Source organism: Saccostrea echinata, unplaced genomic scaffold (assembly GCF_033153115.1).
Source record: "Saccostrea echinata isolate AGI-Se365-2 ecotype Australia unplaced genomic scaffold, CSIRO_AGI_Sech_v1 ptg000009l, whole genome shotgun sequence".
NCBI lineage: Eukaryota > Metazoa > Mollusca > Bivalvia > Ostreida > Ostreidae > Saccostrea > Saccostrea echinata.
This window is the reverse complement of record NW_026889758.1, coordinates 7,426,160-7,440,000: the sequence shown is the minus strand read 5'-3', so window position 1 is coordinate 7,440,000 and position 13,841 is coordinate 7,426,160. Positions and strand designations below refer to the sequence as shown.

Sequence of the window (13,841 nt, the reverse complement as noted above, 5' to 3'; positions counted from 1 at the left end):
TTAAGCACATAAATGGAATATAGACGAGATGTCATAAAGAAATATCATTATATAAAGTTAACAACAGAAGCGCGTTGATTCAAATGAATATTCTGCCAAACGGTTTTTGTAAACAAAAAAAAAATAATAATAATATTAAAAATGAAAAAAAATAAAATAAAAACATTAAAAAAATCATTTTTAAAAGTTCAAAAAAGTCGTTAGTGTTCTTATTCTGCGACTGTTTCCTAAAAATATATATTTGACATTTGATGATTTTCCCCTGTATAATATGATTATCTATATTGATGAACTTTGAAGATATACCATGGGAAAATACACATTACTTTGAGAATTTAGAAACATTTTTGTAAGCATTTTCGATTACTCAACTCCTGATTTTCAGAAACTGACAATCGGACTACCTTATGAAAGGGATTACAATCGGACTACCTTTGGTGAAATAGAATGGAAATTAAAAGGAACATCAGTATATATCAAGTGAGATCTTATATTAAAAGAAACGTATTTACTGAAAGAGGGATAATGTGAATTTTCTTCCAAGTTTATATAAGGTTCAGGTTTTGAAGGCCATAGCTGCAGGCGACTGGACTTTGTTTGTTAATAATTTTTCATTCAAATTAATAAAAATTCTCCTGCATATTATTTTCTTCAATATTAGCAGGTTTATAACTTTATATACAGTCATAATAAGATGATGATATGGAAAATTTCTTCTGAATATCATATACACATGTACAAACCAGATATTAGTATAAAGGTTTAAAGTATCAAATCACATAGTACATTTCTATAAACTGCGTTTTCTTTTTACATGTCACTAAGTGGAGTTTATCGGAGTTAGTAGGTACAGATGTGTACTTATTCGATAACCTTCTTTTATTTAGGTCCTTGCAACCCTGCATGTGCTGTTGCTTAAAACAAAACGAAAAGGTGTAAGTGCGCACTGAAAGTGGATAAACCAAGTGAATTTTCGTTGATTTAAAAAAAATATTTTCCTGTAAGTGACATATACTGAAAATGAATGTCAATCCTTAAATTCGTATAAAAACAAGATGTGTTTGTGAAACACTGATGTCCCCGTATGGCAGCTTATGGTGAAGGTGAATGTTTCTCAAATGCAAGTCAACTCCAAGGTCAAGAGATCAAACATGTTGTTACCCAAAGAAAGGACTTGTGTCAATGGATATACCTGGTAAATATGAAAGCCCAAGCATCAACCATTCAAAAGTTATGGTCAAGGTTAATATTTCTAAAAGTGGGTCAAACTCCAAGGTCAAAATTAATGGAGCGCAGGGGAAGACCGATTCATAAGAAATACACATGCAAAATATAAAAGCCCTAGCACCGAATGTTCAAAAGTTATGGCGAAGGTTAAAGATTTTCAAAAGTAAGTCAAACTCCAAGGTCAAGGTCAAACTTGTTGGTATCCAAAGGAAGGTCTTGTCACAAGAAATATTACTGTGAAATTTGAAAGCCCTAATGTTAACTGTTCAAAAGTTATGGCTGAGGTAAAGTTTATTAAAAGAGGGTCAAACCATTGGGTCAAGGTCAAAAGGTCAAAAATATTAAAACCATGGAAAGCTCTCGTCACAATTGAATGCACATGTATGAAAGCCCTAGCACCAACTCTTCAAAAGTTATGGCCAAGGTTAAAGTTGGATAATTTTTTGCAAAAGTGGGTCAAACTCCAAGGTCAAGGCCAGGAGGTCAAATATATTGGTTCCCAAAGGAAGGTCTTGTCACAAGGAATACACATGTGAAATATGAAAACCATAGCTCCAACCAATCAAAAGTTATTGGTAAGATTAGAGTTTTTGTGGACAGACAGACAGACGGGTGGACAAGGAAAAACTATATAGCCCCGAATCTTTGATTTCGGGGGCATAAAAAATATAACCCATATTATGGCCCCGACTCCTACCTCGTGGGACTTCGATAAACCTGAATCTGCACTTCTGAGAATACTGGCATATTAATATTAATAGCCATACTGAAGTACTTATTGAAAAATATGTTACAGATTTTTTCCTATAAATTCTTATGGAAAATTTTGACACCCCCCCCCCCGGTTCAAACTCTCTCGATCTGCAATACTGAGAATGTTTGTATATTAATTTATTCAAGCATAATCCTGCTGCACTTGAAAAGATCTTTAAAAGATTTGTTTCAAAATACTATATATATAGTATTCCTATGCAAAATGTGTATACTTATTGTGACCTCCCCCATCCGTGGGAGACCATTATTTGAAAACAAAAAATTAAATCTTCACTACTTGAGACATCTTGCGTATCAGTTTAATCAAACATAACCCTGCTATTCTTGAGGGGAAAAAATCAATTTATTTATTTTATTTTTTAATATTGGATTAACCATAGGACCGTGGGCCACAGCGCTCACCAAAGGACTTCACTGGCCCTGCCTTTCTTGAGGAGATTTTTTTCTCCCCTCTTTATTCTTGAGAATGCTTGCAACTTCATATAAATTCTTACCCCCGCTAATTCTTGTGAAAAAAAAAACAATTTTTCATAGTTATTCTTATGTAAAATATTTTCAACTTCCTCATTTAGGAGATTTGATCAAGACATTTTGATCTGCATTTCCTAAGGACGCTTGCATATTAAAATGAGCAATCATAAGCCTTCTGTTCCTAAAAGGAAGATTTAAATGATTTTAATTTTTCTTTCTTAATATTTCCTTCAAAAACTTACCCCGAGGACATCTATTGAACCAATCTGAATCTGCACCCTAGTGTTTCTGCACCCAAGCATGCCGTGGGCCACAGCAATCACCTGAATCAATATGGCCAAGCTGTTTTTCATCAGCAATTTTTTTTCTATCAAATATTCCTGAGTAAAATTTTGATCCCTGTTATGACCCATACCAAGGTATCATGATTTGAACAAACTTGAATCTACACTACCTGAAGATACTTCCATATTGATATGACTAATCATGGCTTTGCTATTCTTGAGAAGATTTTTATTTTTTCCTATATACATTTATCCCTATGAAGAATTTTGATAGCCCACCGTGGCCCCATCTTTCCTCCGGGGGTCCTGATTTGAACAAACTTAAATCTGCACTACCTGAGAATGCTTCCATATCAAAATAACGAATCATGGTTTTGTTATTCTGGTGAAGAAAATTTTTAAAGATGTAATCCTCTATATTCTTATGTAAAACTTTGATTGCCCATTGTGGCCCCATCGTACCACTAGGGTCAAAATTTGGGCGAACTTGAATCTACACTACCTGAGGATGCTTCTTTATCACTCTGACTAATGGCTTTATTGTTCTTGACAAGTAATTTAAAGATTTTTTCCTATATATTCCTGTGGAAAACTTTGATCCCCAATTGTGGTCCCATCCTACCCTTGGGGGTCATGATTTTAAGATATTCAAGCCTGCACTACATATAGTTTCAATTTTTTTGCTCGTTAGTTCTTGAGAAGAAGATATTTAAAAGATGTCACCATTTTTTGAATATAAATTCTTAATTATCTCCCCCTTGAAAAAGTGCGTGGCCCTTTATTTGACAAAATTGAATCCCCTTCACCCAAAGATGTTTTGTGGCAAGTTTGGTTGAAACTGGCCAGGTGGTTCTGGAAAAGAAGTCGAGAATGTAAAGTCTACAGACGGACGACGGACAAAATGTGATAGGAAAAACTTAATTGAGATTTTAGTTCAGGTGAGCCATATATATTTTGCCATTAAAAAAACTAAAATCCAGGCCAGGATTTCCAAAGTTATTATAAAAGCTAAAGGGAAGAGAAACTTACAATCCTAAAGAAAAAAATTTATATTTCCCCCACTTCTTTTTCCCCCAAAAGCGACAGCACCCCCACCCCATCCCCAAATCTATCACTTTTATTATTCAATAGGAATTCTTTTACAGTCATGTTGCTTTTGTCTTTGTAATTCTATCATTACCTGGTGTATTCTCCAAACTTTTGACGTAAAACATTTGAGAGAGTTCGACCTTGCGAGGCATAGAATAAGGTTAACACAGAAATAACTGCGAACGATAGTACATGTATTGTCCTGCCGCCTACCTCAAAGTCAATTATCAAAAGTTTAGACATTTGACTGATTTTTCATATTTATATAGATGTTCATATGAAAATTCACAAAACTTAATTTATTTTGGAAAACAAAGAGAGATAATTTTGGTAAAACTTGTGGTTTTCTCTATAGTTATCAATGGAAAACGGAAAATAGTTTTAAAACATCTCCCCCCACCCCACCCCCCGTGAAACAGAAATTCCTTTTTACAGGTATTAAATTTAACATATTCATGCCAAAGCACCAAAAAAAAAAAAAAAAAAAAAAAAAAAACTCCAGCAAAAATGACCTTTTTTCACCAATTTCTAAGGACTTTACAACTAGACCATTGTATTTTATCAGTCATATATATTTATTTTTACATGAGTTAAGCAAAATAAAGATTTAAGGGACATTTATCCATATCCAAAAATATTGTAAAATCTGGTGCCTGATTTCAATAGAAAACATCGTCTACCCCCCTTATAAAAAGAGTTGAAATTAAGAGTAATTAAGTATTTGACAATGGTATTAAAATTATTAATCAATTATCATTTAACTCTTCTTTGCATTTAAAAAAAATTATGGCCAAATTGTCATTATTATTAAATTAAAAGAATGTACAATGTAGGCGGGATTCGAGAGTTCTTAAATTCATTCTTTACTGTATTGAACTTACTTGAAGTTTCCCTTCCCAAGGACACATGACGATTATTTGTTTATTATCTAGATTTTGTTGATGTGATCTGATCTGATGACATTGTGATAAGAGGTATTTGTTAAATTTGTACTTAAATGTTTTTCAACTAATACTTCGTTCTTAAACAGTTCTTGTAACCGAATTCCTGCTGTGACGTCAGAACAACTTGTTCTTACTTCCTTTTTTATTGGCCTTAATACAATTTTTAACAAATATATCAATTACATGTAAATGTATTATACGCATTTCCGTCTTACTAAACTTGTAAAACTGCAAAGAATATTTGAAATGTTTATCAAAAACTCTGACAAGTGCAATATGCAACAGAAATGAGGCCTAAGGGACTTGACAGTCACCTGAGTGTAATAAAAGGTCACGTCTTGTGCATAGGCACTCCCCAGCTTAATTGTTAAAAAATATATATCTACTATACTATAAACATAACGTTATGTTTATAGTATGATAGATATATATTTTTTAACAATTAAGCTGGGGAGTGCCTATGGTCTTGTGATCATTTTCTCAACTAACCCTTCATAAAACGTTTAACTTTGAACAAGTTCGATTATTATACATGACAATGATTGTAAATAGATATGGCAATAACTTGCTTACTGGAAAGATGTTTCTTATACTTTTATGTAAAACATTGGGCCTTCTTAGTGGCATATTCCTGCAACAGAGTCCACGGTGAGGGAAAAAAACTGATTTATTGGTAGATCATCTTTAGAGTGTCTCAGGTGGAATTGAAAATGGACACATTTATGAATAGTTACTAAACTAATTGAGTGGTGAAACTTCATTTATTCAGAATATAACATGAATTCCAGTCCTAAAGATATCATTTAACACTGGGTCCGTAATTTAGTAATGATGTAGCGGAGCAGCAATTCCTTCGGTCACAGAAGACCAGCAGTCCGTAAATGACGCATCACCAGCTATTTTCATCTTGATGGAAGAAATGTCTCTATTATTGTTTAATGCTTAACTGTGTCCTGCTAGGAAAATACGCAAACTACTACTGGCATTTCCGATTTGTAAGGGAAAACCTTGAACGAAAGAGATCGTTTTATGTATTGATAGATATTTGAATAAATAATATTTATTTAAAGATAAACAGGAATAGTTATGCTGCATTAAGTATATGTACTTTGCTCTACGATGCTGCACTAACCACTTGCAAATATAAATTCTGAAGTAAAAATAAATCCTACATTGGCTACTACTTGCACAGGCATTGCATCAGGAGATGCATATTAGATGCTTGGGATGCTGCATGTGAACTCTACTTTCCAGCTGATCATGTGTGACAGGGTTAAAATTTCTGAAAGAGGTCAATTTTGAAGTAATGAAATTAAAAATCCAAAAAGAACAAAAAATTGCAAAGATATTGCAATGGGGAAGACATATTATCAATCATTTTAAATGCTGTATTTGGCCAACATTTTTATCGCTGGTGTATCAGTTAAGAGCACTATATTCTCAGGTAAATATTATTCAAGCAATGATATCTCGACATGATCCCTTGAATCTGTATGTTATATAGAATTTTTTATTTGACAGATGGAATTTATTTTTACAGTGACATCGTCATAGAATCATACAAAAATGAGTGCAGTTATTACATGTATATGTAAATGTAGTTATGCTTGTCATTCTACAAATCATAAACAAGAACTCGCTTATTTTCTGATTATGGATGTTACGGAGTAAAATCATCGACGAGTTAAAACTTAAGTATAGGGTAGGGTGGTGTAATTTCCACCGATTATTTCCCTGTACTTAAGTCTTGTTCAAGTATGCCACTGCCTGTTATGTTACAGACTTTACTGAATCTTCTTTTTTTTTTTACTTCGGAGTACCTTTTATTTTTCAGGTTACATTGTTTTTATATGCATAATTCGTCATAATGTGAAATAAATGCATTTGATTTACACATTTTCTATACAGATATTTTCGGGTTATAAACCTCTTCTTGGATAACGTAATATTCCAGTAAACAACTTAATTACGCTCATGGAAATGAAAATTATTATCGACAAAATACATTGAAAATGCATTTTGTCTCTGCATAAAATAGATGTACATACTACATACACAATAATAGGCTATATTGAAATAAAATATTTAAAGGTATTTAGGAAGGGTGGAAATTAACCCGGCGGTCAAAGTTACATCACCCTACCCTAGGGACTAAATATCACTCTAAGCAATACTTTATCTGAATATGTTTTTTTGTAGTACTAACAAGATACTAAACAAAATACTTTGAGTTTCAAGTTAAAATTAAAAAAAAAAAATATACAATATATAATCGTTCTTAATCATACAAAGAAAATTATTTTTTACAATTGAACCTAATCACTAAATATTAGCAATATTAAATGCCATGATATTTAGGTCCTTACCAAGTGCTTGTTAATGACAGTATGAAGAGGTGTATTTTTATGCATTATTTACAAATTGAATATCAATGACGGAGACATTCAAATCTGCTCCGAGGATTTTTACTCCTCCTCAGTGGGCTTCGTCCTTATAGAACTGCAGTCCTATCACAAGCCCAAATCCCAAGATTGTGAACACGACCTTTGATAGATTACGGCCTTTCCTTAGTTCTTTATTTAAGATTTCAAAGAATGTCACGTAAATGAAGGAACCAACGGACAAACTCTGGAGCACCCCTGCAGCAATAGCCTCACTGTGACTGTCCTCGCCCGTTTCAGTTACGATGTATCCAATGACAACACCAATGGGGGCAACGATCGAAAGCAACGTTAAAGAAACGAGAATGGATCGAAATTTCTTGAAACCTTCAGCTAACTGTAGCCCGACACTGAATGCAACAATGCATTTATGTATAGTTAATATTCCAAGAAGTTTCCAAGTATTTGGATCGGATCTCTGAAGACCGACGGACAGACCCTCAAATATCATGTGGAATGACAGAGCCATAAGAAGAACAATAGATCTGAATGCCAGAAATTCTGGGTCATGCATTTCTATTTCTACTTTAGGTTCCTCTTCGCTAGGAATCGAGATTACTGCCTCCTTTTTGGTGTTGTCCAAAGTAATTGCACCATATTTAACATTGTCTGAACAATCACCATTCTTCTCCAACTGTTCTTTCTCTGATGATTTTAAATCGAACGTGCTCGTTTTCTCATTTTTTCCTTCTTTATATGTATCTATATGTGCTGGGTTTTCATGTCCCACGTCATGCATATGATGAGAATGCCCGTAACCACAAGTCCCGATTATATGCTCAATCAGTAGAATAAGGAAGAATCCAGCCCCTGTCAGTCCCTCAGCTATTGGATAGTCAAAGGAAACGGACTCCTCAAACAATTCCACCGATTCTGGTAGTAAATGCAAAATGGCTGTTCCGAAGAAGACTCCACCTGCAAAACAGTTCAGAACTCCAATCCATTTCTTAAGCTTGCTCTGAGAGGCTAGTTTCTTCTCAAATAGTTTTAGCATTGCCAAGGGCAATAACCCTATCAGAAAAGTAACAAAAAAGAGGATGAAAATGGACGCAATTTTCGCCACTGATGCCATCGTGAGCACAAATAATCGGGACTGACACAAAAATCTTATTTAGTCAGAGGCTTATATAGTAGGAAATAACTCCAAATTGGCTCCATGTGATTAGTCACCTATCTGAGAACACTGAACCGTGTGCAGCACTGAGCAATACGTTTTTGTACACGCATGAGCTACTTCAATTTTTTTGCTTCCATTTATCACCATCAATTAAATTTCCTCCTCGTGGTAATCAGCGTCGATTAGTGCATTATAAAAGGTACATGTACATCATTTAGTTTTCTAACCTGCAAAGCATGAATAGATAAATAAATAAATTGATTAATAAAATAAATAAAAGCTTGTTCATATCATTTTTGTAAACGACATTAAATTTTACACGTTTAAAAATAGCAAAATAGTGCACATGTTATTACTTTTTTCCCGTGAATGACAAATTCAAACACTATTTATGATAGTACATGTATGAACATACCATGTATCAGTCACCGTACTGTTAATAAATCATCATCGATACTGTACCCCTTATCTTGCCTATGACAGGGTCAGTTATAAGTTATCTTATCAGCAACGCAAAGTTAATCAACGTACAATAATGTAATTTTTTTAAAAATGATTTTCCTGGCATTTGAAATACTTTTGAATACCTGTTAAAAACAGTCATGTTTTTTATGACTCATTGATCTTGCTTCTCACACATTCAGAGAATAGGAGTTTTTAAATTAGAAACATTCATAAATAAAAATATTAAATAAGATATATCCAAAGTACGAAGAGCACTTTACGCAATAGGCATTATTTTAGGTTAATTCAAAATTAACAACTTTTTTCTAAATCCCGAGAACATCCATCAAAATATCGTCAATCCTTTTTTCCGTGAGGGATTTTACACACGAGACTAACATTCTCGTGTAATTTTTCTTCTTTTTAAGCACAATTCCTAGACCACTATAAACGAAGTAATGAGATCATTAAGAATGAATGTGAAACAAAGATCAAGGAAGTCTGTCTGCGCTTATTAACAAATCAAATTAATAAATCTATTAAATTACGTAAGAACTTGTACTGTGGTTAATTTTTACAGAGTTAACTAAAAACATTAAACATACCTGTATTCTTTTATGCTCCAGGAGTTGTATTTGATATATATGATCATAACTGAAATCATAAATGAACTCACCTTATTCAATAGGTTTACTTATAATGTCATGTTTGCAGATACCACATGTTAAAAGAGTCCCATTAATCACCGAATTAGCAATTCATGTTGATATACTCCTGAAGCAATGGGAGAAATAGTTGTGTAAACAAATCAAATGTATTTTATTCAAGTGTAAAACACGGTTATTTCACACCAATGGACGCGTGTAGTCGAGAATCGGGCTTTGGGGTGACAGTTACATGTATTTAACAGCACGTTTCGTTTGCTGAAATTATTGACTTAAAAGTTTCGTACCACTTTCACAATGAATATAAACGTATAAGGTAGTTTTGATATTCAGTCATATTTTCGTTTTAGTTTAGTTTTGAAGGGAATAGATTGATCATAAAATGACAGAGGGTGTATATCATTATATGGGTGGGTCTGACTGAACCAAAACCCATGCGCGGATCTAGAAGGGGGGGGGGTTGGAGGGGTCCGGACCCCGCCCCCCCCCCCTGGAATTTGCAGAGGTATTAAATGTATATACTGAAGCAAATAAAAAATGACTGGACCCCCCTAGAAAACGTGGACCCCACCATCACCACCACGAAATAGGTGTTTTTCACGTTTGGGAAATGGATTTTACGTTTTGTTTGTTTGTTTGTTTTTTGGCTTGTCAAGTAATTTAATGGATAGGGAAGGGAATTTAGGTTTTCTTTTTTCTTTTTTGGACCCCCCCCCCCTGGAAAAAATTCCTGGATTCGTGCCTGAAAACCGACAGAGAAACGGACAAAGCAATTTTACTGGATTGCATGCGAATGGTGGGTAAACGGAGTTAGAAAGGCAGGCTGAAACGAGAGGCCCATATAACACAACGCTCACCAAAGTAACTCATAAGGTTTTTATCGTATTTTTTCCCTTTTTATTCCCATGAAAAATTTTGACCACAAGGGGTCATGACCAAACTTGAGTCCATACAAGATATGGATGCTTCAACATCAATATGACTTACATATGATAACTGTCTGTGTTCTGAAGACTGAAGCCCCCCCCCCCCATACATCGTATACATCTTATAGATGTATTATGGAAAACTGATCCCCGATTAGAGTCCCATCCTTACCCAGGGGTCCATAATTGTGAAAAGACGAGTCCAAAATGAAAATGTTAAGCATGATTCAGTATGGTCCTCTACTCTTGAAATACATTCCTTCATTTTTTTTTCTATATACTAGTGTAAAACGGTGAATCCCTATTTCAACCCCAGCCTATCCTCAAAGGCCATTATTAAACTAACTCGAATCTGCTCTACCTGAAAATGCTTGCATATTAATGTAATTATTAATCATGGCCTGATTGTTCTTGAGATTGATTGATTGTATGTTGTTTTACGTCCCTTTCGAGAAATTTTCACTCATATAGAGCCGTCACCATAATCCCTATGTAGCGTGGATCCAAATTTGGTTAAGTCATGACCCAGTAAAGCTAGGATGGGGCAACCCATATGGGGTCCAAATTTTCATGGCAATATAGAGGGAATCTACTGAACCAACCTAAGAACAGCAGTGTCAAGGTTACCAAGGTCAGGTGGGCATTATGAGCTTTGGGCCTCTTGTTACTTTAACTTCACAGAATTATGAATCTTTATAATCCTTATCTTTTCTAAACGTGTAAAAATATTTTATTAAAACGGAATGAGGAGAAGCATTTTAAAAGATTTTCACAGAAATATACTAGTGTATCTTGTTGTAATTTACTTTTGCACTGTAAAAAAAAAGTGCATTTGGAGTCGTGTGTTGAACCCATTTTTAATAACCATGGTAACATCATTCTGCCATTCATGGAAATGAATATATAGTACTATATTACTGTATCTTAGTGTAATTTACTTGCATACCAAGATTCTCCATGCACAAAAAATGTACAAGGGGTAGCATTTTGAAATATTGTTTGACAACAGACAGATAAAGGAAACCTTACCAATTCATAGTCCTTCTGGTCTTCAATTATTGTATATTCTTTTTTTTTTTCAATTATTTCCCTTAAGTATTGCATGATTATACATCCGCTTGAAAAGCTAGGGGTGTATAGTGATAGGGATGTCCGTCCGTCAGTTACGCTTTGGGGTACCCATCCCTTATCTGCAACTCCTCTTAAACCACTTGAAAAAACATTGAGACTTTTCACAGAATCTTTTCTACATAGAATCATTGTGATCTCCTATTTTACTTCTTGGTTGGACATACAACGTATGTTTTGGGGTTTCCTATAGCAATAAAATGGACTTTGTACTCATATGAAAGCCGGGGGTATCATTTTGTGAGCTCAGTGCTCACAGTACCTCTAGTTACAGTCTAGCATCAAGATATATGGCCTCAAGTAGATTCATATCTCAGGCATAAAACAATTCTATATACATACTTAATAAAAGAAAACCTGTCATTTAATGCAAGTTTTATTCAAAATCAGAATTTGATTCAAGTTAAGTGATATGCCTATTTGAATCAATTCACTTATTTGCCTTTTTTCTATTAATTTCAAAGGAAAATTTGAAAAGAGATATGAAGAAAACTAACATTCATCACGCTCAAAAGTACATTGAAACAAAACGAATTTGGAGCAGAGCAAACACGGATCTTTAGAAGCATCAGAGGTGCGATCAGGTACCATGGATCGAGGAGAACCATCCCCTATCCATTGGCGCATCCGGGGGGGGGGGGGATCGGGGGGACCCAGGGGGCGAAGCCTCCGAAAGCTCTCGAGTTTTAGGAATTTTATGCAACAGTTTTTTAAAACTTATTTCAGCTATATTTTACATATAATTAATGCAATATCCACACAAAAATTGATTTATTTTTCTCATGTATATTTTTGCCTCCTCTAACCCCCCCCCCTCCCCCCAGTGCTGTCGTCCACTCACAACTGCCTTGTGCTCCCCCTACAATGAAATATACATTTACGTGTGCGGCATGTGACTTCTTCAGGCTATATTAGGTTTAGCTGTATAATACATATAATTTAAGACGTATTGCTGAAAGAAGACCAACCCAAATATAGTGCATTGCGTACCTTTTTTTAAAAAGATCCACTCTTTGATAAAATACGCAAATACGAAAAACCACATCCTAGTAAATTTGGCAGAGAAATCAGTTTGTGCTGTGATTGTGACGGGTTTTCTTGTGTATTTAAATGTTATGTTCATTTGATGGACAGATGTTGTTTTAGTAAATTAGTAGATAAAATTCTATAAATCATTTGATAAACAGCAAGGAAAAGATTGCACACGGCCTTTAAGATATGCAAGGGTCTTTTCTTTAAAAAACATCAGTCATAAAAAGCTATTTCTTTTTTTTTCATTTAATTGTGTTTATATGTTTAAACTAAATAGTTAACTCTCTCTTTATGGTTACTGTAAAGAGTAAAGTTTAACAGAAAAAGTAAAGGCATCGACAAAAATAAACTAGAGATGATCACTAAGTTCATAAAACAACCCGCTCACAGGCACTCACTCCTGTAATAATCTTTTTAACCCATTGTATATTATTAACACAAGGTATCTAACTCCGAATTACAATGGAGTACCATCTCCCCAGAATCGCAATATTTTACACTTTCAGAGAAAATGCACTAGCAAACTGTTTATAACCATATGCATTCTCTTCTACAACAATTTATCTAAAAAACCATACACGGCATGTTTGTCTTTATTTTCATTCATCTCCGTAAATAGCGTCAAAGCTCGCCGACTGGAACATGAAGTGCTATGTACTAATCTCGGACAGAGAACAAAATTAAAAAGATCAATGGGTTAAAAAAATTCAATTCCAGTGTTTATTGTAGTTAATAAATAAAATTTGTTTATGCTATATTTTCATTAAAAAAAATCATGATATTTTATTATATTTTCCGTAATTTTAGAAACAGTTGAATTTTTCAGTCGGGGAGCAGAGTTTTGACGCTCCAAGAAATATAAAATAGGAGATGCACAATGACACTATGTAAAAAAAAAATGTGTGGAAGTCTCGTTCACTTTTAATATTCAGTGGTATAGGAGGAGTTGCGGATAAAAGTTTGGTACTCCTAAATGTTACGGACGGAAGGACATATAGACCGACACCCTCATCGCTATATACCTTCATTTTTCAAGCGGGAGATATAATGAACACTTGACCCCAACTGTGGAGAAAAATCGAAATCTTTAAACAATTAAGAAATCTAGGTGTGAATTTTAAGGAAGTCCATTTAGGACCTATCAAAAAATATTTTTGAATTTGATATAATGAATTGTCGAATTTGTTATCAAGAATTTAATTCGTAATAACAATTTTTTTTGAATTCGTTATAACGAACTAAAATAAAAGTTGTTATAACGAATTCCAAAACGTTTTATAACGATTTAAACTCGTTAAA

The 13,841-nt window shown here is 34.0% G+C and overlaps 1 protein-coding gene across 2 annotated transcripts; it reads right to left on the bottom strand.

The window, feature by feature from the left end:
* Positions 1 to 5,223: 5,223 nt before the first annotated feature.
* LOC133183243 (zinc transporter ZIP1-like) lies at positions 5,224 to 10,468 on the bottom strand. 2 transcript variants are annotated; one of them, XM_061318197.1, is made up of 2 exons: positions 10,444 to 10,468; positions 5,224 to 8,574 (listed from the first exon to the last, which is right to left on the bottom strand). In XM_061318197.1, exon 2 carries the CDS (start codon positions 8,300 to 8,302, stop codon positions 7,265 to 7,267), a length of 1,038 nt encoding a protein of 345 aa, XP_061174181.1. In that variant the 5' UTR covers positions 8,303 to 8,574; positions 10,444 to 10,468; the 3' UTR covers positions 5,224 to 7,264. The 2 variants fall into 2 exon arrangements, with proteins under 2 accessions (XP_061174181.1, XP_061174180.1); XM_061318196.1 differs by lacking the exon at positions 10,444 to 10,468 and adding an exon at positions 9,468 to 9,636.
* Between the last annotated feature and the right edge of the window lie 3,373 nt (positions 10,469 to 13,841).

What these genes read in the sequence shown, in the direction of transcription:
- LOC133183243 (XM_061318197.1), bottom strand. Translation starts at nt 8,302, where the DNA reads ATGGCATCAGTGGCGAAAATTGCGTCCATTTTCATCCTCTTTTTTGTT.